At 42.8% G+C, this 22,232-nt stretch overlaps 1 protein-coding gene across 11 annotated transcripts; it reads left to right on the forward strand.

Annotated features, from left to right (window-relative positions):
* Positions 1-147: 147 nt before the first annotated feature.
* nfyc (nuclear transcription factor Y, gamma) lies at positions 148-20,976 on the forward strand. 11 transcript variants are annotated; one of them, XM_031729370.2, is made up of 11 exons: positions 148-245; positions 10,966-11,072; positions 11,175-11,246; positions 12,948-13,061; positions 14,883-14,978; positions 16,043-16,219; positions 17,908-17,976; positions 18,421-18,579; positions 18,940-19,044; positions 19,187-19,246; positions 19,600-20,976. In XM_031729370.2, exons 2-11 carry the CDS (start codon positions 10,974-10,976, stop codon positions 19,717-19,719), a joined length of 1,071 nt encoding a protein of 356 aa, XP_031585230.1. In that variant the 5' UTR covers positions 148-245; positions 10,966-10,973; the 3' UTR covers positions 19,720-20,976. The 11 variants fall into 11 exon arrangements, with proteins under 11 accessions (XP_031585230.1, XP_031585233.1, XP_031585234.1 ...); XM_031729373.2 differs by having other exon boundaries at positions 11,178-11,246; XM_039605650.1 differs by lacking the exon at positions 148-245 and adding an exon at positions 3,227-3,334 and having other exon boundaries at positions 11,178-11,246.
* Positions 20,977-22,232: the final 1,256 nt, after the last annotated feature.

Raw genomic sequence — 22,232 nt, forward strand, 5'->3', positions numbered from 1 at the left:
TTTACTATAAATGAGGACTTGGAGATATATAGACTATCTGAGCAATTAACTGTTTAGTGAATCAAATAATAATTAAAAAAAACAAACAAAGAACCTCACACTGACGCTTTCTCGGGGAACGTAACCTCTACGTCATCGCGTTGGACTCTTTCCGGTTCGAATAGCAGCCATCTTGTTTCCCCTTGCAGGCTAAATAAAATAAATAATACGCTGAGCTGGACTTCACTTCGAACCCGATAAAGAAAGTGAGTAAGAAATTAAAATTCATTTATCTGTGGAGTGTTTACATGAAAGTTGCCCGTGTTGGCTGGAGGTAGCTGTAATTACTTCGCTTCTTTTCATTTGCTGTTCTTGACCAATAGACGATTGTTTTGGAAGATGAACATAGGCGCCATTTCCCTCCCCGCTCTCTGAGGCGCTTATTGGTGGCCCGCTGAAAGGATCACGGACGCTCAGGAAACTGATGTTTTGTGTCCACCATTTTGGCTCATATCTGAGCGACTGTCAGACACACTGGCTATTTGCGCCTGACCCCGAATGGCGCCAGTTGCAGAACGAACTTAGCCCTAAAAACCTTGATTGGTGGAATCTAGTCCGAGGTTTGATTGGTCTGAAGGACAGATCCAAACGTTGTCTTTATTGGTTAGACTGTTTCTTCCTAGCATTGCAAACCTTTGCAAACTTTCATATGTTGGCAGGGCTCGCTGTCAGCTGGTAATTAAAATTACACACGCTGAGCTGTACAGCTCTCATCAGTCTGCATCCCCAGCCAGCTAACATTAACTCCACTAACGTTAGCATAAAGTCACGGTCAGCAGTGACCATCCTATTAGCTAGTATGCTGTATGTGTCTTCCTACGCCTGCTCCGTTAAGCATTTCACAGTGGGTACCACAGCACTACAGTGCATCTCAGTATTTTGTAGTTTATTTAGCATCCTTTGTGTGACGAATATATACCGGCTTCCGTATGCTAGCGTTGAATATAGCATTGAATTCCCTGGCTCCTTTTAGCCGCTGTGTTGAACCCAAACACCTTATAATGTAGCGACTATTTAAAGTCAACCTCCGTGCTAAATGCTGGGGTGTTAAAGCGCAAAGCTGCTCTACTCCTCGTGTGAATTCCCTGTGATGACTATATCATGCCTTTGTTTAAACTATTTATTACTTTGAAAAAAAAAATCTTCCACACAATGTTTAATTAATGAATACAGTTGTATTTTCAACTATACTAACCAAAGTCACACAACACGAAGATGCACCAAGTTAATATTTAGTTTAGTTATGCTTTAAACCTAACAGATATTCACCCCATTCTTACTACGACCTGTGTGCAGAAAACAATACAGTCTCTTTGTTGTGTTCCCACGAATATAAGAACTTAATAAAGAATAGGAGAGCTTAATCAGCTCTTATCAGCGGGACAAAAACGGTGTGCAACTTAGTATACTTTATCTCTCTAGAGGAGGTATGCTTTACGTCATCATTTGTGTGTAGGTTTAATTGAGCAGTTGAGGTCATATTTAAAAAGCCTGGGATATTAGAGCACCTTAGACAGCTTAAGTAAGCTGTGTGCAAGTCGCCCAGCTTACCATGTCGTTTTGCAGGTGTTCATGTGTTTTTTCATGTTTGCAGGTGAATGCATGGCTTGGCCTGGCTACCCTCAGGGTAGCTGCTGTGTTTATGAAACCCAACGTCTGGTTGGTGCATGTTTATCTCTAAACAGCGTCAGAGAAAGCAAACATGTTCCTGCTATGGGCAGTACAGGTCATGGGAAGGTCTCATTTCTGTGGTGACCTTGCCAGGTGTCATTACTGAGGCATTTTGGGTAGACTGAATGCAGCTACAGAGAGCTGTTCGAGCATGGCAACAGCAGTGGAGAGATTAGTCTTTGTGCAGCTCTGCTCTAATCATTAACTGGATGTCTGTAGTACCTGCTCTAGTCCCCATGCTCCTCACAAAAATAGTAAAGGGAACATTTAGCTTTGTTTCTCTTGAGTCTATCTTGTGCTCTCGCCCTCCCTCCACTTGTTCTACCCCTCCCTTCCTGTAGCAGCTCTCCTCTCTGTCCTTCTCCATCCTTCCGGTCCCCACTCCACCCCCCACCCCGGTTTTTCATTGATAGGGCAGTTTATTATCTTTCCTTGACTCTTGTGTAGCTGGATGTGTTCCTCTCTACAGTCTGTATTTTTTATTTTTTATTAAAGCTTAACCTTCGGGCTGCACCGCCACTTGGTCGTATCTCAGCAGTTTACTCTCTAAGCTTTTAACAGGTTTGCCCATTAGAAGTAGAAGCATTCACGTCGTAGGTGGTGCATTAAACATCATGAGATGTGCACATGAGTACTAAAATCACTCTCTTGAGTTGCACACTAAAGGTTTTTGTGTCGAAAGTATGCACATTTAAGCAATGGAGAATTAACAAGAAGGACATTGTGTGACATTGCTGACGTGGTTTTTTTGATGACGTTTCCATTGTGGAAGTTGCTGTGAGCAGTTTTTGGGGTCAAGACAACATTGTCTTTGTTTATGGGTTTTCACCCATATCTCTTAAGTCTTGTTTATCCACAAATAGGATGAGAGTCAAATGAACTCTTTCTTTTTTTCTTTTCTTTTTTTCTCTCTGCCTTCTTCCACAACTGCTATCTAGTCAGCTGATTGTTCCATTTTGTACAAAGGCTCTCTATTGATTTGTTTTGCACAGAATAGTTTGTGTATATTTGATTGACACTGTGTAGGGTGTCATGGGATTTATAGTGGCTGCATTAAGTTGCCTCACTAAATGTTCACATGAGTCAAAAAATTTGTTGAATGGAGTTTGTCTAGCTAATTAATATTCTGAATACATAATGCATGACCAAGCATCTAGATATATTTGTTCCTCTGTTAGAATAATATTAAGAGTGATGTGAATCTCATTGTTAGAGGTAGGTAGGCTGGCTGGAGGCTAGATGTTTTCGGTGTGTACCTGTGACTGTGAGCAAGGATAACTGAGAATGCAAGGACAAAATGTGCATGTGTGTGGGTGTGCATGTAAGACCGTGCACAGGTATGAGACAGGGAGTCTGCTTAGTATGCTTTTGTACTTTAAATCATGTGGATGCAACATGCGGCATCAATTCTGGCACTTGGTTCAGCCAATAAGGTGCCCGCATAGCTGCCTGCATCACATTGCCGTCAGCCTGTACAAGCAGAGCGCAGGCGGGGCTTAGGGAGACATTTAGTTTGACATTGTAAATAAGCAGAGACCAGTTGTCAGAGAGCAGCCCGTGGAAGCTTTCTCATCCGTCCAGCAGCAGGAGAAGTAGAGACCGCTTGAGGACAGACAATGGCAAGGCAAGCCACAACCAGCACACCCTCACGCACTCCCTGCAGAGCTTTCCACAACTTTATCTGCTCTTTTTCACCTATTCTCATGTCTACTCTCTTCCTCTTTTCTTTTCCCTGACCCCTATCCTGCAGCTCAAGGTAACTTAGAGCAGGAAGTTGGCTGTCGGTAAAAGGGGGTTGGGCAGAGGAAAGAGGAGGAGCAGGGGATTTGTCAGAGCTGATTGGTGTGTGTGGCTACCAATAGTGTATGAGGACACAGTCGTCTCATTGGTTTCGAGTATCGGAGTGAGGTGGGAGCTGGCTGCGAGGCGGGGTTTGAGTATCATGTAGCATGCTAGATTGATTACTCTTGAATGTTAAAGGGGAAGGAGGCTAGAAATTTTTGTCTGTGAGTCGGGAGTGCCGCTGTACTGTTTGCCTGCTGTTGCGCTGTTGCCTGCCGCTGTGCTGGTCCTTCTATTCCTTCTCACCTTCTTCTCTGCACCAGGCCAGGGGTCACCTCAAAGACAAACACATGGGTCGCCGGCTAGAGAGGAGGAGGAGGAGGAGGGTTAGGGAGCAGAAAGGAGGAGAAAGAGAGAGAAGGTCAGCGAGTTGAAGGGACTTGGGCTGAAGAGAAACAGCAGAGACGGGGTTGTATGTCTAGGTTGGAAGAGGACATTGGGAGGCTGTTGAAGGAGACGGGGCAATGTGTAAAGGCAGAGTGGGGGAGAGAGAGAAAAGAGGGAGGGGTGGAAGAAGGGGGGGCTCGCTCTTCGCTCTGTGTCCGGGCTTAAAGCCTTTTTAAAGCCAGCCAGAGTGCCTTTTGTCTGTTGATACGATCAGGGGGACTGAAGGAAGTGAAGGAGCACGAGAGTTTTTCTGTCAACCTCTGTGCTGCCTCTGCTGCTGCTTTCAAGGAGACTTGGACAGGGCTATCTGTTTCTCTCTATTCTGCTGTGCTCCAGGCCGTTCACCATGAAGGGCACAGGGGTAAGTCTGACAGCTGAACACATACACAGCGAGAAGACCTTAAGTTGTCTTTGGTTTTTGTTTTTTTGTTTTTAAAAAAAATGTCCACTTTTGGATGTTTCTCCATCACTCTGCAACGATGAGATGTCTGTCCTTTACCGCCATCCTCACCCCTCCCCCTCCCATTCCTTCCCCCTCCCCTCACCTGTCCTGTAGTTCTCACCTTGGGAGATTGGTGTTGTGCAATTTGTGTATTTACGTGCACGGCTGTCATCTACGTCCTTCATTTGTCATTTCAGTGCTATATGGTTTTACAGAATGGTGTTCATAAAATAATACAGCTGTTTTGCATTATGTTTTCATCGTTGAATTTCACTTTGCATTATTACACTGTCTTTGGATGTCACTTGTTTTGACTTTGGACCAGTGTGCACACACAAACACGCTTCAGCACGCACTCAGTGCCCCGTTATCGACTGCATAGAAGTGCACGGCAGCCAGATACTGACTTTGTGCTTAGATGCACTCTGCTGTTTCAGTGGTGTCCTTGGGGCCTGTGGCCACAGAGTCTTGGGGTTGCTGGCCAAGACCCCACTTTTTCTCCTAATGTCCCAATTAACATTTTCGTGGCAGATGGTGGCGCAGAGTTCAGCAGCAAAGAAGACATCCATGTTAAAAGAAGATTTGCTGTATATGTGGAGAGGATATCTCTGAGTTGTTGTCACTGTTGGCGTCAGTAGTCCCCAGGGGTGGAGGTGCAGCTGGTTGCAGTGACCTCAGGACCCCCCAGGCCCCTCACCATGACAGTGCCAGACACCCAGATGGGACAGACTGTCAGCCTGTCAGCTTCAGGGGCAGAGGAGGCTAATAGTTTGATCTGATCTCTTCTGATGGAATCTGTGTAGGGTGCCTCTTCTCTCACTGTGCCTCTGACTCCATTCCTCTCTCCTCCTTTTCTCCCTAATTGAAAGTTTCCATTGGTGCCTTTGACAAAACAAAGTCCCGTTGGGGAAAGAGAGCGAGCGAGCGAGGGAGATTGAGAGAGGGAGACTAAAAATAACTCTTAAGTTGAAGCCCTCGCTGCCAAATCCCAGGGTTGGCTGCTGTCTGCATGAGATTTGAATATCATTTGTACCCTACGCCGAACCATAGGCACACCAGGGCAGGAAAAAGTAAACGGAACACGCAAACCTCTTGCACATAGCTAGGCCTTTGCGCTCATCACTAAGGTGACCACAGCAACTGTAGGTTTACTCTTTTGTTCAAGCCCCCACTGTGCTCTTACATGTGTACACTTTCACTAAAGACAGTGTGTGTCTGCACCCAGGGGGAGTCGGCCTTATCCCAGCTTGTAATATGCAGGTGCCTTTAGCCCTGCCTACTTTGACGCCAGAGACTGGGCCTAGCATTGGATGAAGGTCACAGGAATGTGAGATTGACTCCTGCAGTCTCTCCAACCGCACCGAGAGGGAAACATGCAGAGGGAAGGAGAGGCCCAAGAAGAAGTGAAATTAAAAGCGGGATGCAGAGCACAGCTAGTATGTACATTATGTGGTGTTTTCATTAGGCTTCTTAGAAAGTACACAGCCTGAACCACTGTGGTCACTTAAGTGCTGCAGTGAAAGTTGGAAAACCTGCTCTTTTCTATCCTCCCTCCCCTTCTCTCTTTCATCTCTCTCTCTCTCCCTCCCCCCTCTCTGGTTTCTCTCCTCTGTTGAATGACCTTGGGAGATCAGTGACTAGCACTTCCTGGAGTTGGCTTGAAGCAGAACCAAGGGCAAAGTTTACAGGGCCGTTGGGTCGGCTAGATCGGTCCAGCCATGCCAAAAGGATGTTACACTGTAGGTCAAAGTGAGCATGTGTGTCATTAAAATCCTATCTGTTCATATTTAATTGTACCACCATCTGTGAAACTGCGTGCATTTGAGTAGTTAATCTGTAATTCCTGGCTGCGAACTTCTTGTTTTTTGTTTTTTCCTGAGTAGATCATTTACCCTGTATGCTGTATCCTTGCCAGTTTATTTCTGACTGGTATTTGTGATCGGGTTCAGCACGGTTAGTGCTTTAATATTTGAGAATTTGTGCACACACTCATTGGATTTATGACCACGATTTAACATCAGAGTTTGTTAGTGTGACGTTTGTTACTTAGGCTGTATTTGTTCCAACAGACTGAGTGCACTAAATCAGGATAAAGCTGTCTTATTAAACAGTCATCATTAAACATTGGTTAGATTCTCAAATGTCCAAATGATATAGCTTGGTTTATGTGAGCACTATGCTGGGTTTTCTGCTTAGTGATCTAGTTTAAATCTAGCAGATTTCAACCTTAGGTGACCTTCCTCCAGAAATGCCCACTCTGCATCAGTTTTGTGACAAAGCAGCATGTGGAAATTTAACTTCTTGCCTAAGACCTCTCAGTGGACCAGTGACTATCCAATAGCTGGTATTATATTTTAGAATAAATTCCCACCTTTCTTCTTGGTGGTAACTAGTCCATGTGGGTATGTATTTGCTCTTTGTCCAGGCTGACGTTTGAAAGTGTGAGGAGTACAATGCAGAAGGTTACTCTGAGGTTATAATATGCACAGAAACCGAAAGTAATCTATTTCTTCTGTCAACTCAGTTGTCTTTATATGTGCAAAGATATGATAACCTTGGGAATTGAAAGGAGAGTTGTAAAACAAGAAGTCACTCTTTAAAATTAAGTCAGCTGCTGTAGTAGCTGTCATGCAGTTGTACACTAATCTGAAAAAATGGTGAAGTAGCGATAACTCTTTATGTTCATATTTAATATTATTTTAAAAATGGTCATCCAGCTTTGAAGATTCAGTATAAGTATATAAAGGTTCAGTATATGATTCACTTTATCTTAGCTTTACATTTGCTTACACGTGACGTGACAGAGGATAGGTGAGCTGCCTGCTTCTTCATCATCCATGACGGTGATAGCGATACTGAAACACCTCAGTGAAAAGTTCACTCGGCAGCCTCGAGTAGGGCTTCAGGTCCTCCCGCACTGCCTCGACTTGTTCACTTTCAAATATGCTCCTCAGAATTGGGCTCAGTTTACGCAGATTGTCAGGTCATTAAGAGGGCAATTAAAAGCAGAACATTTCACTTTAACTAGAGACCAGTTAATTAATTCCAACTCTGTTATCTCGCACATTGTCACTGTGCAGAAAGAATCACATTGCTGCTTCTTCTTTTCTCTTTCACTTATCTTTGCAAAAAGCAAAAACGGATCAGCCAAGCGATACTATCTCCTTGTTTCCAGTTTGCTGCATTTCTGCCTGCCATCTAGCCGGGGTCCTATCGGGTTTATTTGGACAGGAATTGAAAGCTCATGTAAAGCGGTCTGATGTCAGAGTTCGAGCGAGACGCCAGTGCTGCTGTGAATGGCCACTTAATGTGACGTGCCAGAAAGAGTGGGGAGGGAGGTGAGGATGAGATAGAGATGCGGGGCCCGGCTGGCAGAACAGCATTAGCGCTGATTCAGCTGCTGGAAGCGGAGCAACGTTGACTTTCTCAAAGAGATCAGGTGAAAGTAAGACAAGACAGAAAATGCAAGAAAAGCATACTCGTGAGTGATAAAGGGAGAAGGGAAGCGCTAGGAGAAGAGACTGTAGAGCTGCTGAAGGAGGAAGAGCAAGTTGCTGTGTTGGAACGAAGTCGTCGAGGTCGAGACGTTTGTCCTCAAAGATGCACACATAGAAAAGAGCTGAAGGAAACCCAACACCAGCGATTCTGTCTCGATGACCTGATGAAGGACAACAGAGCTGCAGGGAAGAGGAGAAGAGAGAAGCACAGCAGAGAACAACACCATGTACCCTAATATAGCAACAGCAGCAGATTAGAACAACGCAGCAGGAATGAGCTTGTCAAGTTCATTGCGTGATTCAACAGAATAATTTGGAATTTTTAGCAATAGTGAGTCTGCTTCAAAGCAAACACAAGCACAAAATTTACAGAGACTTTATCTTGAGTGACTGATAACGCTCCCCATAAGTAGTAAGAAGTGAACTGGACTAGCAAGAAAATTCTTTAGTACTAGTACAAGTTTCCATTTAAGTAGTGCTTTAAAGCTTACTGAACTGAAATATGGAGGTAAATGGTGCTTATCCCTGCAGATAAAATAAGCCGTCTTGACTTTGCATCAATCTCCAGACCTTTTCGTGTCTTACAGTGTTGACATTTATTAGCTTTTGAGGAGATTCAACTTCTTTTTTTTTTGTCGTGCAGAGGGTAGCCCCAGTCACGGTGTTTATTTGACAAGGGTAGGCCCAGACCATAGAAGGTGTTGCACAAAGTCAGCGGAATAGGCTCCCACGCAAACTTTCCATTGATGCAGAGCCTTGGGCAATTTGGTTATGCAGTTATATACTCGGTAGAATATGCTACCAAGCTGGAGGAGCAATGCTCAAGGGCATGTTGACACTTAGCCTTCTCTTCTCTCTCGCTTATATTGTTCTGTTGCTTTTTTCCTCTCTCATGCTTTAGCATGCCTCTCCTCTCATTTCTTCTCACATATCGACTTCCCCTGCACTTCCCCTCCCTCCTTTTGCCGCTGTGGTTAATGTAGTTGCGTATATTTACATTGAAGGTCACAGGGTCAGAAAGAGGGGGTTGGGGGTTTGTGTGTGGTTTGATATTAGCACACTCCTCTAACAGCTTTAGTTTATGAGAAGTGAAGTGTATAAGGGCGTAGAAGGAGGAACTTGGGAGGTTTATGTGTTTTATAGTTGCCGTTTTATCACTGATAGGGCTTCTGTAATCTTAAGCCTAATTATTTGTTTCTAATCAAACTATTTCGGCAGTTTGAACCACACAGTCTGACATACACTGCACATTCATTGATACCAAAGGTTGTCTTGTTTACAGTTGATGTTTACAAGATGATGTGCTATGTGGATGATGCTTATTTTTCATCCCGTCTTTGGGTTCATGCTGTTGCAAAGTACTTGGAGGCAGCAAAAGAACTGGCAGAGGTCAGTCCACCTGTCTTATGTGGGAAGAATGGAGGAAAAAAAAAAAACTACAATTCCCATCAGTCATTCCTGCCCTGTGGGATGCTGGGATTGTTCTGGAGACTGCAGGTTTTCAATCAACCTTGAAATGCAACTGGACACTGGAGCGTCAGACAGGGAAGGAGAGACACTGTCAAGGTCAATCACTAGCCTGGCATGCCATAGCTACAAGCGGCCTGATTGATTTATATAAAGCCCCCTCTCCCCCCTCACTCACCCGGCATTCTGTCTTATCGATTTAGGCTACTGTCTGTCGAAAACTGAACAACAGAACAGGATGCAGCAGTGCTTCTTCTATATTATTCTACTGATGCAACTTGCAGAAGAGTCAGTCTTTCCTGTCAAAAATCAATCAGGTAACGAGCCTGCATCCAGAATCAGTCGTTCATCGGTTTAAAATATTTATAACTGCACTTAAGCGGTGCAGTTAAAGGAGCTGATGTGGCCCCAAAGTCAAACAGTCCCTTACAACAAAGCAGTGACTGAATCTAGAAGGAGAGAGACTGGATGGCGTGTTTGAAAGGCTGTGTCTTGTATTGTATTGGTCTGTCAGCTGAACCAGACATGGAGCTATTCATGCTTGTTGGCCCAGGGTGAGAAAAGAAAAAGATAGAAGCCCCCCTCCCTCCCTTCATTCTTCTAACATTTTCTTTATAGTGACATATCTCCTTTTCTTCCACTCTGTGTCTCCCTTTTTCTGTCTTGTTTGACCCACATAGCTGGTTTGCATAGCAGTGTTGCTGTGGCCCAGTCTGTCTCTTACTTCCCCTAAAGTATCTATCTAAAGCCTTTGGCACTTTGTCTTAGCGCTGGATTAATGCTGAACTGGACAAGCCACTAGCCCTCCCACAGCAACACACACAAACACATCCGGTCTCTCTTGAGTAGCTTTACACACTCATCTCTTGTTCTGTCCCTTCACGTTTCTCCTTCTTCCCCCTCCTGCTCAATCTTTTCATCGAGGTAGGGAGAAAAGGGGGAGAGTGAGTTGGAACGATTAGGGCACTTGAAGCTCTACATGCTCAGACAGGCCGGCTAATATTCCTCCAGCAGATTCCTGGCATGCCATAGTAACCTGCTGGATCCTCTTTCAACCGTCGGACCCTCTGTACGAGCTCTGGCTGTGTTAGCAGTAATTTATTTCAATTTATTTGCATGGTTTGTATCTCTGCGTGTCTTCACAATTTGTCAGTTTGCAATTAGGTTGTTTCTTTATGGCACAAACACACCTGTGTCTCTTGCATCTGTTGCTTCAACACTGTTCACTTGCGGGCTCACCAAAAGCAGTTGACTTGCACATGATGTGCGTGTGTTTGTAGAGGAGCTGCAGCTATGTGCCAAAGGTGAGGGACCCATTCATAATCATGGAGTGCGCAGCCGGTCTATTGGTGGGTTCTTAGGCTTGTCAACATCCCACAGGGACAATAATAGAAGCCTGCCGGGGTTCTATTTTCAATTTCACTGTATTATAATTATAGACTTTGATAGGATATGTGGTTCTGACACACAGGAAGAGCTCTGTGCAGTAAGGCCTTGTTTTGCAATGGTGTTACATTCTTGATCTGTCTCTGAATCTCCATATCGCTTGTGTTTTGCTTTGTAATGATCGATCGTTTTCTTGTATCCATCTCATCTTCTTTCTCTTCTTCCTTTGAGCAGATTAGAAGATGTCTGGAGATGGTTTTGGAGCCACGGGCAGCGATGCCCAACAAACACTGCAGTCCTTCTGGCCTCGTGTCATGGAGGAGATCAGGAACTTGACTGTGGTACGTAACACTCATGCAAACAGACAAATAATACAGAAAAAAGGAAAAAGTCGCAGTTTCAGCTTTATTCTGTACTTAACTGTAATAATCTGTTGTCCTCAGAAGGATTTCCGTGTGCAGGAGTTGCCTTTAGCCCGAATCAAGAAAATCATGAAGTTGGATGAGGATGTGAAGGTAAGAGGAGAACCGGAATAATGAAACTGAGAGAGAGGGTGTGTAATAAAAAGAACTAGATATCTTTATTACTATGCCTTTCATGAAGGGTGTGCCATACTTGTTTTAAAGAACATGCTATCAAAAGCGGGAAATGTATAGCTTAATCCTAGGCCCCCAAAATTAAAAAAGTATCTTGTGAGGTGATACTCCACTTCCCTGCAGATAGATTTTCTCGTGGTGTTTTTTAACAGACGTGCAATAAAGAGCTCTGTCCAGCGTGTTGGGTCAAAACGTTCCATAGCTGGTGATTTGGGTTGTGTCTGGTAACTGTGAAGTTACATAACATATAATTCACATACCAGACCACACGGTGACCTCTCGTGATCCATCTATATGGAAGAGACTACTCCAGAAAGAGTCTACTCCAGTCTGGGACAGGACAAATTATGGCAAAATGTAGTTCTGTTGTTTTCATTTAATTGGTTACCCGTTTCATATTTTTAGTTTAACTTCATTTTCTGACAAAAACGTACTGCCGTGTTGGAAATTGTTGATTCATTTGAAGCTTGGTTCTTATCAAGTTCTTGGTCTGTGGCTTTTTGTGCTCAGACCACTCAATAAATGGACTCGAAGATGCAATTATTACTTCATAATTAAAGATAATTTTTCAATTAAAAAGTTGTATCAACTCTTTGCATTCAGCAGCCACTGGTGATAGTAGCTCTTTTCTTTGTATGAAATGGGTTTACGTTAAAACATTATCGATACGTGAAGGAATAATTGGGCATCATTTTGTGAAACTGCAAGACCTGCAGTGTAGCAAGTAGCTAGTTAATGTGACTTATGTAAAAAGCTGCTAATGCAGACATTTGTAGCAGTGAACTGCTTTTTGGTTTTAAGATTTCTCTTTTTCCACTTGTGGGCTTTTTAAAATATAACCCACTTTGCTGGGAATTGCACTTCATGTTAATGGCTAAAAAGAACCAGAAGAATATTACAAGTTATTACAGATAAAAGCATTGATTTTGGCCATATTGTAATACCACTGCTACTGCTCAGGTTAACGTGGCTTTTTTCGATGTGTCGGAAGGAACCACTCCACCAGGCAGTTATGACTCACGGAGGAGTGATATTTTTTTTTTTTTTTTTTTTTTTTCCTCCCCATTACACCTGATTGTCAGCCAGGATTGTTCATAGCCTCTAAAAAGAAAGGCTCTGCACTGTGTTTGTGTGTGGCTCGAGTATGTCGTGTCAAGAATGCTATCCCCTTAGTTAAGCAGCAGCTTACAGCGGTAAAGAGATCAGGAGATCACTAACATATCTGAAGGAAAGACCCTTCTGTCGGTGCTGACACAGCAGCTTGCACTGCATCTGTGCAAGCATGTGTGAGTGTTATAGCGTCAGTACAACTGTTCATTTAAGCATTGCTTTTATGAACATATAAGAAATACATTTTTATGGGAATTGATTTTAGAGTTCAGTGCTTATGAGCAGAAAGAAATAGATTAAAGGTACCCACCCACTGAGTAAGCATCTATGCTAGTAACTACACAGTCTTTATTTAACAAGTGAATGTATCTGTTGGTTATTTTTGCAGCAGTTGTGACTTTGATGTGGGCGTCTGTGACTGAGGTCCTGAGCAATTCATGTAATTGCTGATGTTTGATTGATGGGCTGTGGGTGTGTTTAACCAGGTGTAACACTATCTCTACTGTACAGATGATCAGCGCAGAAGCTCCGGTCCTGTTTGCCAAAGCAGCTCAGATCTTCATCACAGAGCTCACCCTCAGGGCGTGGATCCACACTGAGGACAACAAGCGACGCACTCTACAGGTTATAGACATTTCTTTCTTTTTCTTTATATTTAAACTCCTCCATACGACATGCTTTTTTTGTAATCCTTAGCAAATCCTACTTTAAGTGGATTGGACCTCCCGATACACACACAGCCACAGTTGTAATACTTACTTGACCTTTCTTCTTTCTGCCTCCCAAATTCATCCCTTTTCCCACACTCTGACATCAATTGGCGATCTTTTTGGTTTCGTGCTTCTTATTTACTAAGTGCCTGTGTCAGTGTGCATGTACAAGCAGAGACCCCATACCAGCATCCCCTTGAGGACTGTCTCTCTGTTAAGTTCCTTCTCCCTCCATTCACTTTAAAAGCAAATCCAGGCGGGTGCCGGTGACCCACTTTTCCCCCGGTGCCATTTAGCATCCTCTGCTGTACCAGAGTTGAATAAAGGTGGGGCCTGGAAAGATACAGATGAAAAAGGAATTGGAGAACATGAAAGCACTGACGGGAGCAGTTGAGAAAAATCAGTCTGGAGTATGTCTCACCTGGATGTCAAGTGGAGAAAAACTGTGGAGCAGAACATGAAAGCCCTTAAGTCCACTTTATCCATTCACATACCTCTGAGAGATTAGCAGTCCATGGATATGTTTGTGTATGCCAACGCGGGTAGAAAGAGTTTGGAGAAAATCTATCTTATCACAGTTTGTCTTACACTGAAGGCCTGCTTTGGAAGTACACTCATTTTGCTGTTAATATAGCTCTGTCCCTAATGGTAGTCCTTTTTTTTTATTGGACAAGAAACTGTTTTGTAGAGCTCTGCAGTGCACACTTTAAAATAGAAACTTCATCTACTGACTGTGCACACGTTAATTGCCTTGTACACTACAGATGACGCATTAGTTGCATGTGATGCTTCACTTCATGAATACAGGATTTTTTTTTTCATTTGCCTAAGTGAGGGAAAGTGGTGCCCTCCATTTCCACACGCATACACATGTAGAGCCTGATCCTTTTGTGAAGAGGGCACGCCAATTGGGGTCACCATAGCAACACTCATCAATAGAACAAGTGTGGATGTGACCTGATGTTACCAGATATTAATCAAGGTACTAAATATAGCCTCTAGTGAAGGGGAGGGTCACAATGGAGGGGGGTGGGGGGTCCTGACAGCCAATATCCTGTGGAAAATTCCACAGAGACAGCACACTGGTGTGGATATAGGAAGGGGTATAGAAGCAGAGCATGTGCTCATGAGGGCAGGAAAATGTCATTCCTGTTCATTTACACTTATCTCACACACACGTGCGTTTCTCACTGTGGTCCTGTGGTTGTGGGTTTATTATTCCATTTGCCTTTAGTAATGTTTTGTTTGGAGACAGTGTTACTTGAATCACACAATTAATCATCAATTTGATCTGCTAGAAGTCAAAACTCGTGTAGAACAAAGACGTTTATGGGTAGACCAGCATGTTTTGGCTTGTGTGCTCTAGAAGTCAATTTGCATGTGGATGAATGTGTTAGGGTGTTTTTGGTTCCCTGATTAATACCTATTATATGATAATCCTCATGAAGATGTGTTGGTCTAGCAACACAGTCCTTTTGTATACTGCATGTGTTGCTAGTTTTGAGCAGACTAACTGATTAAGCTCTAAACATATCCTTTAAACTCAAATATTAAAGCAAACACCCGTCTAAGTACTACTAGGAACTGTATTCAAATCTCCCTTGTGTGCTTGTTTTGGGAGTGATGACCTCAGACCTAGAGGCATGTTTATAAATAGGTGGCTGCGCATATAGAATTAGCATAATTAAGCTCTGACCTCTTTGCTTGACTTTCTCTTTATATTTTATATTCACAGAGGAATGACATCGCCATGGCAATAACAAAGTTCGACCAGTTTGACTTCCTGATTGACATCGTGCCCCGGGACGACCTGAAGCCTCCCAAACGACAGGTAGGAAAGCGGCCTCATTATAGTATTTATTACCTACACTGTGACAGGGAAACAGCTGGTATCTCATTAAAGTTACCACAGGATAAAGAGCTGATGATTTGGGTATTCATCTCAGGTACTTTCCATTGTTGGCAACCTGGAGGTGCTGTAAACATCCTTGACTGGAAGCTGAGGTTTTGACAGAGAGGGCTTTCAGTCGGATGTTTGCAGCGTCTTATTGCCTCAGACCGCCAACAGTAACCTCAGTGATTAAACTAGTTTGTGGAAGCTGGTACCATACAGTTACTGCTATAATAAAGTGTTAAAACCATGGCTCCAGTCAGGACATAACTCAGTGAAGGTGCTGAAAGAAAACTGCTTAAAATGTTATGGCAGGCGATTAATGGACAATATCAGTTACATTAAATTGATGAATAAGGAACTTTCAAAGACTGAGGAGTGAGATATTTAAATTTGCTGTCACGTAGACTCTCTCCAGACATGTAAACATCCTACACTCTCAGCTGTGTTGTCATGGAGCTGGGAGAGGGGTGTTTACGCTTCTGGTGATGGAGAAACCTCATCAAGACGAAGCCTGCTCATTAGTGAATTACAAAACAAAATGATATGGGTCGGTGTTTATGGACAGTTTATTGGGTTTTAAGTTTAACACCGGTATACCAGCTCAGCATTTAAGGTGCTGAACTGCCCTGATTTATCTGACGACCCTGATGTTACATTTCTGTTGCTGGACCAGGGAAAGCATGCCAGCGGTTATCACGTTATTAAGTTTCATTCGATTTGTAAGTTACCCCTTTAGCATTACAAGTTGTAATATTGAAATTTTAAGGCTGATTAGCACCAACACATCACCTCAGCATGCCTCCGGACTTGCATTGCATGTTATCAACCAGTATGGATGGATCTTGTACCCAGATTACGTTACTCTTCCCCAGTCACATCCCATCAGTTATTTATCAGACTTGGTCTACCGTTACACCGGTAAAAATAATTCATGGAGATGCAACGGACTGATAGGCGTCCAATGTGTGTATGTTTGCACGTACGTTTGTCATGTTTCTCAGGAGGAGATGCGTCAGTCGGTAGCTCCAGCAGAGCCGGTGCAGTACTACTTCACCTTGGCCCAGCAGCCCGGAGCCGTGCAGGTGCAGGGCGCACAGCAGGGCCAGCAACCTGCTGCACAGACAGCGGCGACCATCCAGCCCGGACAGATCATCATCGCACAGCCGCAACAGGGACAGGTACGGTTAGCAATGTGCTTTATAGTGCACATCGCAAGGAAACGCTCAGAGTGAAACCAACTGCAAAAACAAATTCTGCAAATTCCCAGTTAGACTCATGTATGGTACTTTGGTTTCACTGTGTGTTGGAGTAACACCTGAAAGATGACCTCTTCCTAGAAGTCCTAGGAGTCTCATATTTCTTGGATTGACTCACTGGATTTATTGATATTATTCGTAGCTAACATGTAGGAGCTGACCACTCTCCTGCCAGCAGGATTAATAGGACATTGAAACACACCCAGCAAATCCAGCTTTACACATACATGGACACCTTGCACACAGGGAACAGAACGTTCCCTGAACTCTTATTTACTCAACTTTAAATACGTCTTATTATGGAAGCAAAACAAAGTAATTTACACAGTTACTGTAATATTTAGTCCAAAATAGAGGCGTTGTATAGCTGCATAGCGGGCATATCATATTAGTGAGAGAGTGGTATACGCTGCCCTAGAAACTTGCCCTCAACTTCATAAATACTTCCTGTTTGAGCTAAAAGACAGGAGAAAATGTGAGTCAATAACCTCTTAATGAAACAACGTCCCCATTTATACACAAACAAATACACACTCTCAGAGTCCTAGGATGAGGCTTTTCTCCTGAGGGTTCTGCATTTTCACCACCCATCGAGATAACAAGCACGCATATGTAGGGGAACCATTCAGTTCATCTCTCTAATTATTTCATTCCTACTACTTTTTTTGCTGAGCACTCCTCCTCTCCGGTTTGCTCTCTGCATGTCATGTAGCCTTGCTGCTGGGCTGGTGTGATGCTTCATGCTGCTTCAGCACACTGCCTGTAGCTGAGCTGTCATACTTGTTTAGACCTGGTGTGATTCACACTCCTGCTCTTGCTGCAGTCCCAAGTCACACTTTGACACTAACCTTATGTAGACTCAATCTTTGACTGTTTACAAGGTGGCACTTTAAAAAGGTGGGATGTGAACTCAGTTTTAAAGTAAAATCTGTGAAATTTTGAAGCTTTGCAACATTTCTCTGATTGTTTATCCACTTAGTAATGTCAGGACTAAAGGTTATGTAGTTGTCTGTTCAAATGACATAATTCCCATGTGAAAGACGGAGCTGATTGGATTACTTCTAACTCATCAGACAGATGTCATGTTTGGTACAAGCATTAAGGTGTTAGCAGTAGTCCTGCAGGATGAAGAAGTATAAGTCAGTGCAGAGATTAAAATGAGGCGAGTTCCCATTTCACATCCTTTATTTGTGCGTCTGTGTGTGGCGCTTTCAGTGTCACTAACTGTCAGTGCTGTACCGATTCTGTCACTTTTCTCTCAGGTCAACAACCCTCAAAGTACTTAAAATCTGCAGTTGGCCTTTGTTGAGCTTGATGCAACTCTGATGTATTTTATACATTTTTAAAAACCTGTTCAACTACCACCACGTTTTAATTTTTATCACATCATCCTTTTTATCACCCTCCTCCCGTTTTACTTGCATATTTCATAAACATGCTTGTAAATGTCATCAGCTGCCTATATGCCACCGTTTGCTGCTCCTACATTTCAATCTTTCTCTGCATACGCGCCAGTTAAGCTTACGTTTTTGTGTTGAGTTTGTGCACTCGCTGCTTTCTCACTATGTGTCTTTCTCTCATTTTCCCATTTCTTTTCTGTCGGCCATCAGATGTTGCAAGGTGCCACCATGCAGCAGTTACAGCAGGTGCAGGTGCAATCACAGGGCACGCCCATCACGGTAAACACACATGCTTTCATATGTTTGCTAACGACACACAGAGAAAGAGGCCACTGCTTTGTGCCACAGCCTCTCAGGTGATGGCCGCCTACAAACTCTGTCCTGCTCAGGTGACTGAGGACTTTAGGGGTGATTGTCACATGATCCTAAAAAAAGCCACCTGATCTCACTCTGCAGACGGAACAGAGAGAGAGGACGTGAAACCTGCATTTTCACGTTATGTCCCTGAATCTTATTGTGCCTGCTTAATAAGCTACTCGCAGACTTAAAATTTAAGGATACCTAGGCTTCCAACTCCTGGTTTAAGATTGATTGTACTCCAGAAAAGATAATGATTCACTGCTTCCTTGCTTAACTACATGCTTCTGCTACATAAACAACCGGTTGCATCTGTTTAATGTTTATCTGTGTTTTTCTTCTCTTTTCTGCTCTTCTCTGCATTAGAGTGCGCCTGTTGCCATGCAGGTGGGTGAAGGCCAGCAGGTGCAGATTGTCCAGGCTGCCACAGCCCAGGGTCAGGCTCAGACAGCTCAAGCCCAAGGCCAGACCATGCAGGTCATGCAGCAGATCATCACCAACACTGGAGAGATCCAGCAAATCCCAGTAAGAAATGACAGGATGGAAAAGGAAATTATCAGGCATCAGGGGTGGGAGAAAGTGGTGTTAGTGTTTTTTTTTGTTTGTTTGTTTGTTTTTTTGTTTTTTAAAGAGAGATGATGGACAGTGTAATGTGTTTGCTGCATGAGGTTGTTTGATATTGTGGTGCCGGACAAACATGTGAATTTTACATCCATCAGTGTTTGATGAGAGCTGTTAAGTTCGAAAAGGTTAAAAATTCACTAGAGGAACGTTAAGGTTTCTCATTCCTGTAGTCCAGAGCAGGAAAATGGCTGTGACCTCTGTGCTCAAATGACCTTTTCTCTAAACCGAACTTTGTCTCCCCCTTGTGTCGATCGGCTGTAGGTACAACTAAATACGGGACAGCTGCAATACATCCGCCTAGCCCAGCCCGTCTCTGGAGCACAAGTGGTCCAGGGGCAGATTCAGACTCTTGCAAACACCCAGCAGGTAACCCTACAACAGCAAGAAATCCACCTGATGTCCAAGCACTTAGCTGTAATAACCTATGACTGGATCTGTTTACACTTGTCAGTTATGGTATGAAGCTGCTTGTGAATCCCAGTGAGTGAATAACTTGCTCTCTCTTTAGATCACACAGACAGAAGTACAACAAGGACAGCAGCAATTCGGCCAGTTTACTGATGGCCAGGTAACACATGCGACAAATAAATACAATTTTGAAATTTTAGTGTTTTATTTGTTTTCAGGTGACAAATGATACATTGTTCTTATTTATGCTTTTCTATCTTTCTTGGATTGTCTCATTTTAACTACTTAAACAACTGCCTGATAACCAGTGGACATTTGCACTTCAAAATCCTGTTAATTCAAACAGTAGAGGGAATTGTTATCAGAAGATCATAAATTAAATTTCTTATTGAGCATTTTTAATGTCATCTTGTAACAGTGAAAGGTCTATAATCCACTAAGATCTAATAAAAAAGCCCACAGAAAACTGAACACACAACCTTAAACCTCGCCATCTTTCCTCCTTTTTCTCAGCAATTGTATCAGATACAGCAGGTGACGATGCCAGCAGGACAGGAGCTGACCCAGCCAATGTTCATCCAGTCTACCAACCAGACAACTGACACACAGGTCACGCAGGTCAGCACTGAATGAGCCCTGCCAGGAGACTTTCTCCTCTCACACATGCAGCACGCACACCAGCCTGCGCGATGCAGACGGATGCCATCAACTTTGACAAAAAGGACTCTCAATAATTCATTTTAAGCACGGCTCATTGCAACGAGGGACCTGAAATCTTGTAACACTCATGTTTTGTAATAAATTTACTACACTGGATCAAAAACCAAAGGGACGCTGATTGACTCTTTCACAATCATACGTTATAATCATCCAATCTTAGACATGGTGTACCCTTTTGTACTTGTGTCACCCTTATTGAATGGATGACTTTACGTTGTGCATCCACTTCCACAGTCCCTGACAACAGTCTTTGCACAGACTAAATTTATTCTTCTTCCTGTCATTTCCAACCTTTTACAGATTTTTAGACTATAAAGTGTTGATTTTTTTCCCCCCGACACCTTACTTTCTGCTCTTCATTTGGAAATGAATTTGGAAAATGTCCGTCTTTGTCTACAGAAGCTGCTCTAGGTTTAGGGTAGCCATGGGAAGTTTTGTTTTTGTTTTTTGTTTTTTTAATAATTAAAAAAAAACCCTACCTTTACTCATTGTTTTTCATGTAGTTGGATAAAATTAAACCATATACCTCAGATATCACTTTATACACCAAGTCAATCTAAGGGATAGTGAAGAGGTTGAGGTTTAAGGATATTTTCATGTAGTTTGTTGTGTTTTCCATAATGATGATGACGCATGACTTTACGTTGTAAGGGCTTCAAACTGTACAGGCTATTTGTGAATGTGATGAAAGGCTGGGTGTGTTTGCGTTGGAAGCACACGCACATTCATCCTTACTCTTCTGATTATTTCACCCCCCATCCCTTTGTCCTTAGTGGGGAAACTTTTTTCTGCCTCTATGCAGTTTCACACAGCCCTCTCGGCTTGGGTGGTTTTCGAGTCTCGAGTCTTGTGCCCCGGTTTAAGTCTCATGTACAAACACATGACTCCGTCTGGAGGGGAAAAAGCACCCTTTTTATAGAACTCTCCTTTGTGTTTTTCTTTTGGCTTAAAATGATGTTTGGCCCGATATATTGCCCATTATTTTATTTTTTTTTGTACAGTAATGAGTATTATCAATGTTATTATTATTGTTGTTTTTGCATGTAGTTCAAACTGCCAGCATGACATGCAATAGATGGGTACAATTTTATTTTTGATGTTCCTGTTTTTTTTTTTTGTAAACAAACTTTGTGACGAAAAAAAATTAAAAGCCATACCTTCTCAACAAGGTCTGTTTGGTTATTTTTGAGTTTGTGTTATTAAGAGCTAATCTACGTCTCCATTGTTTATTGTTTTAGGGCAGTTAAGCACCTTGCTAGTATACAGGGAGACAGGAGAGAAATTCACCAGGACCGCGAGATAGGACTGAACCAACCTAGGCATCACCATATGCTATATTTACAGGTAGACACGTCCCACCACAAGAGGCCTTTGCCATATAGTGCTGTTTGGCAGGAAAATGGGTCCAGTGATTTACAAAATACAATACACCATATGATTGGAAATACAGTATATAAGACAAAAACAATTTGTACGATTCTAATGAGCTTCAATGGCAATATCTCTTTCTTGTCTTTTCTTTAAGTCGTTATCAGGAATAGTTCTCCAACACATTCAAAGCTCGGATGTTGGCTGCCTTTTACTCTGCTTTTTGTCAAGATTATTCCTCACTGCTTTAGTACTTCTGAGGAGGCCAATCCATGACTGATGGTATTCCAGTGTTTGTGTTTCTATCCCAGTGTGCTTTTACTGAATTGGCAGGGTGTTAACAATCAGATGCTTTCTTGATGGTATTACGTGGTGGATCAAAATCCTTTTCTGTGTCTGTAATTTCATCAATTTTGACAAGATCCCCAATATCCTTAGCTGATATGCAACCCCAAACCATGACAGAGCCTCCGTCATGTTTTACAGATGGCTGTAGATGCTCACTGCTGACCTCTGTACACATTGATAACGATTTGAACCAAAAATGTCAAATTTGGGTTCTTCACTCCTTCAGACCTGTTGCCACTGATTTTCATTTCAGTTCTTGTGTAATTTGGCACACCTCAGTCTTTTCTGCCTGTTTCCCTTCTTTAAGAATGGCTTCTTGGCAGCTAACCTTCCACTGTGACCATTTCTGAAGAGGCTTCAGTGAACAGTAGATGGATGACTTTCAGATTCTGCTCACTTGCTGTAGATAGTTTTTCAGGCCTGATCCTTGTTCTTTTGCGCTCCACTTGTTTCATCTGTTATATTTTTAATGAAACACTCCACACCACACCGAGATATCCCACGTTTTCAGCTAATATCTCTGGCAGTCACCTTGTTTGTGCGACAATATTATATTATAGGTCAAACTGGGTCATCTGTGTCTCTTTATAAGTTCAGCTTAAGAAATTGGAATAAATGATGTGCTTTTGTAACAGCCTGCTGGTAACAAAGTGACTAAAGATACAATTTAAACTTCTTTTTTTATATACTTAATGATTCATGGTCAGTAG

Source organism: Oreochromis aureus, linkage group 22, assembly GCF_013358895.1.
Source record: "Oreochromis aureus strain Israel breed Guangdong linkage group 22, ZZ_aureus, whole genome shotgun sequence".
Lineage (NCBI taxonomy): Eukaryota > Metazoa > Chordata > Actinopteri > Cichliformes > Cichlidae > Oreochromis > Oreochromis aureus.

What these genes read in the sequence shown, in the direction of transcription:
- nfyc (XM_031729370.2), top strand. Translation starts at nt 10,974, where the DNA reads ATGTCTGGAGATGGTTTTGGAGCCACGGGCAGCGATGCCCAACAAACA. An exon ending in ACAAGCGACGCACTCTACAG is followed by an intron (nt 13,062 to 14,882) that starts GTTATAGACATT and finishes TTATATTCACAG; the next exon opens with AGGAATGACATCGCCATGGC. An exon ending in CACAGCCGCAACAGGGACAG is followed by an intron (nt 16,220 to 17,907) that starts GTACGGTTAGCA and finishes GTCGGCCATCAG; the next exon opens with ATGTTGCAAGGTGCCACCAT.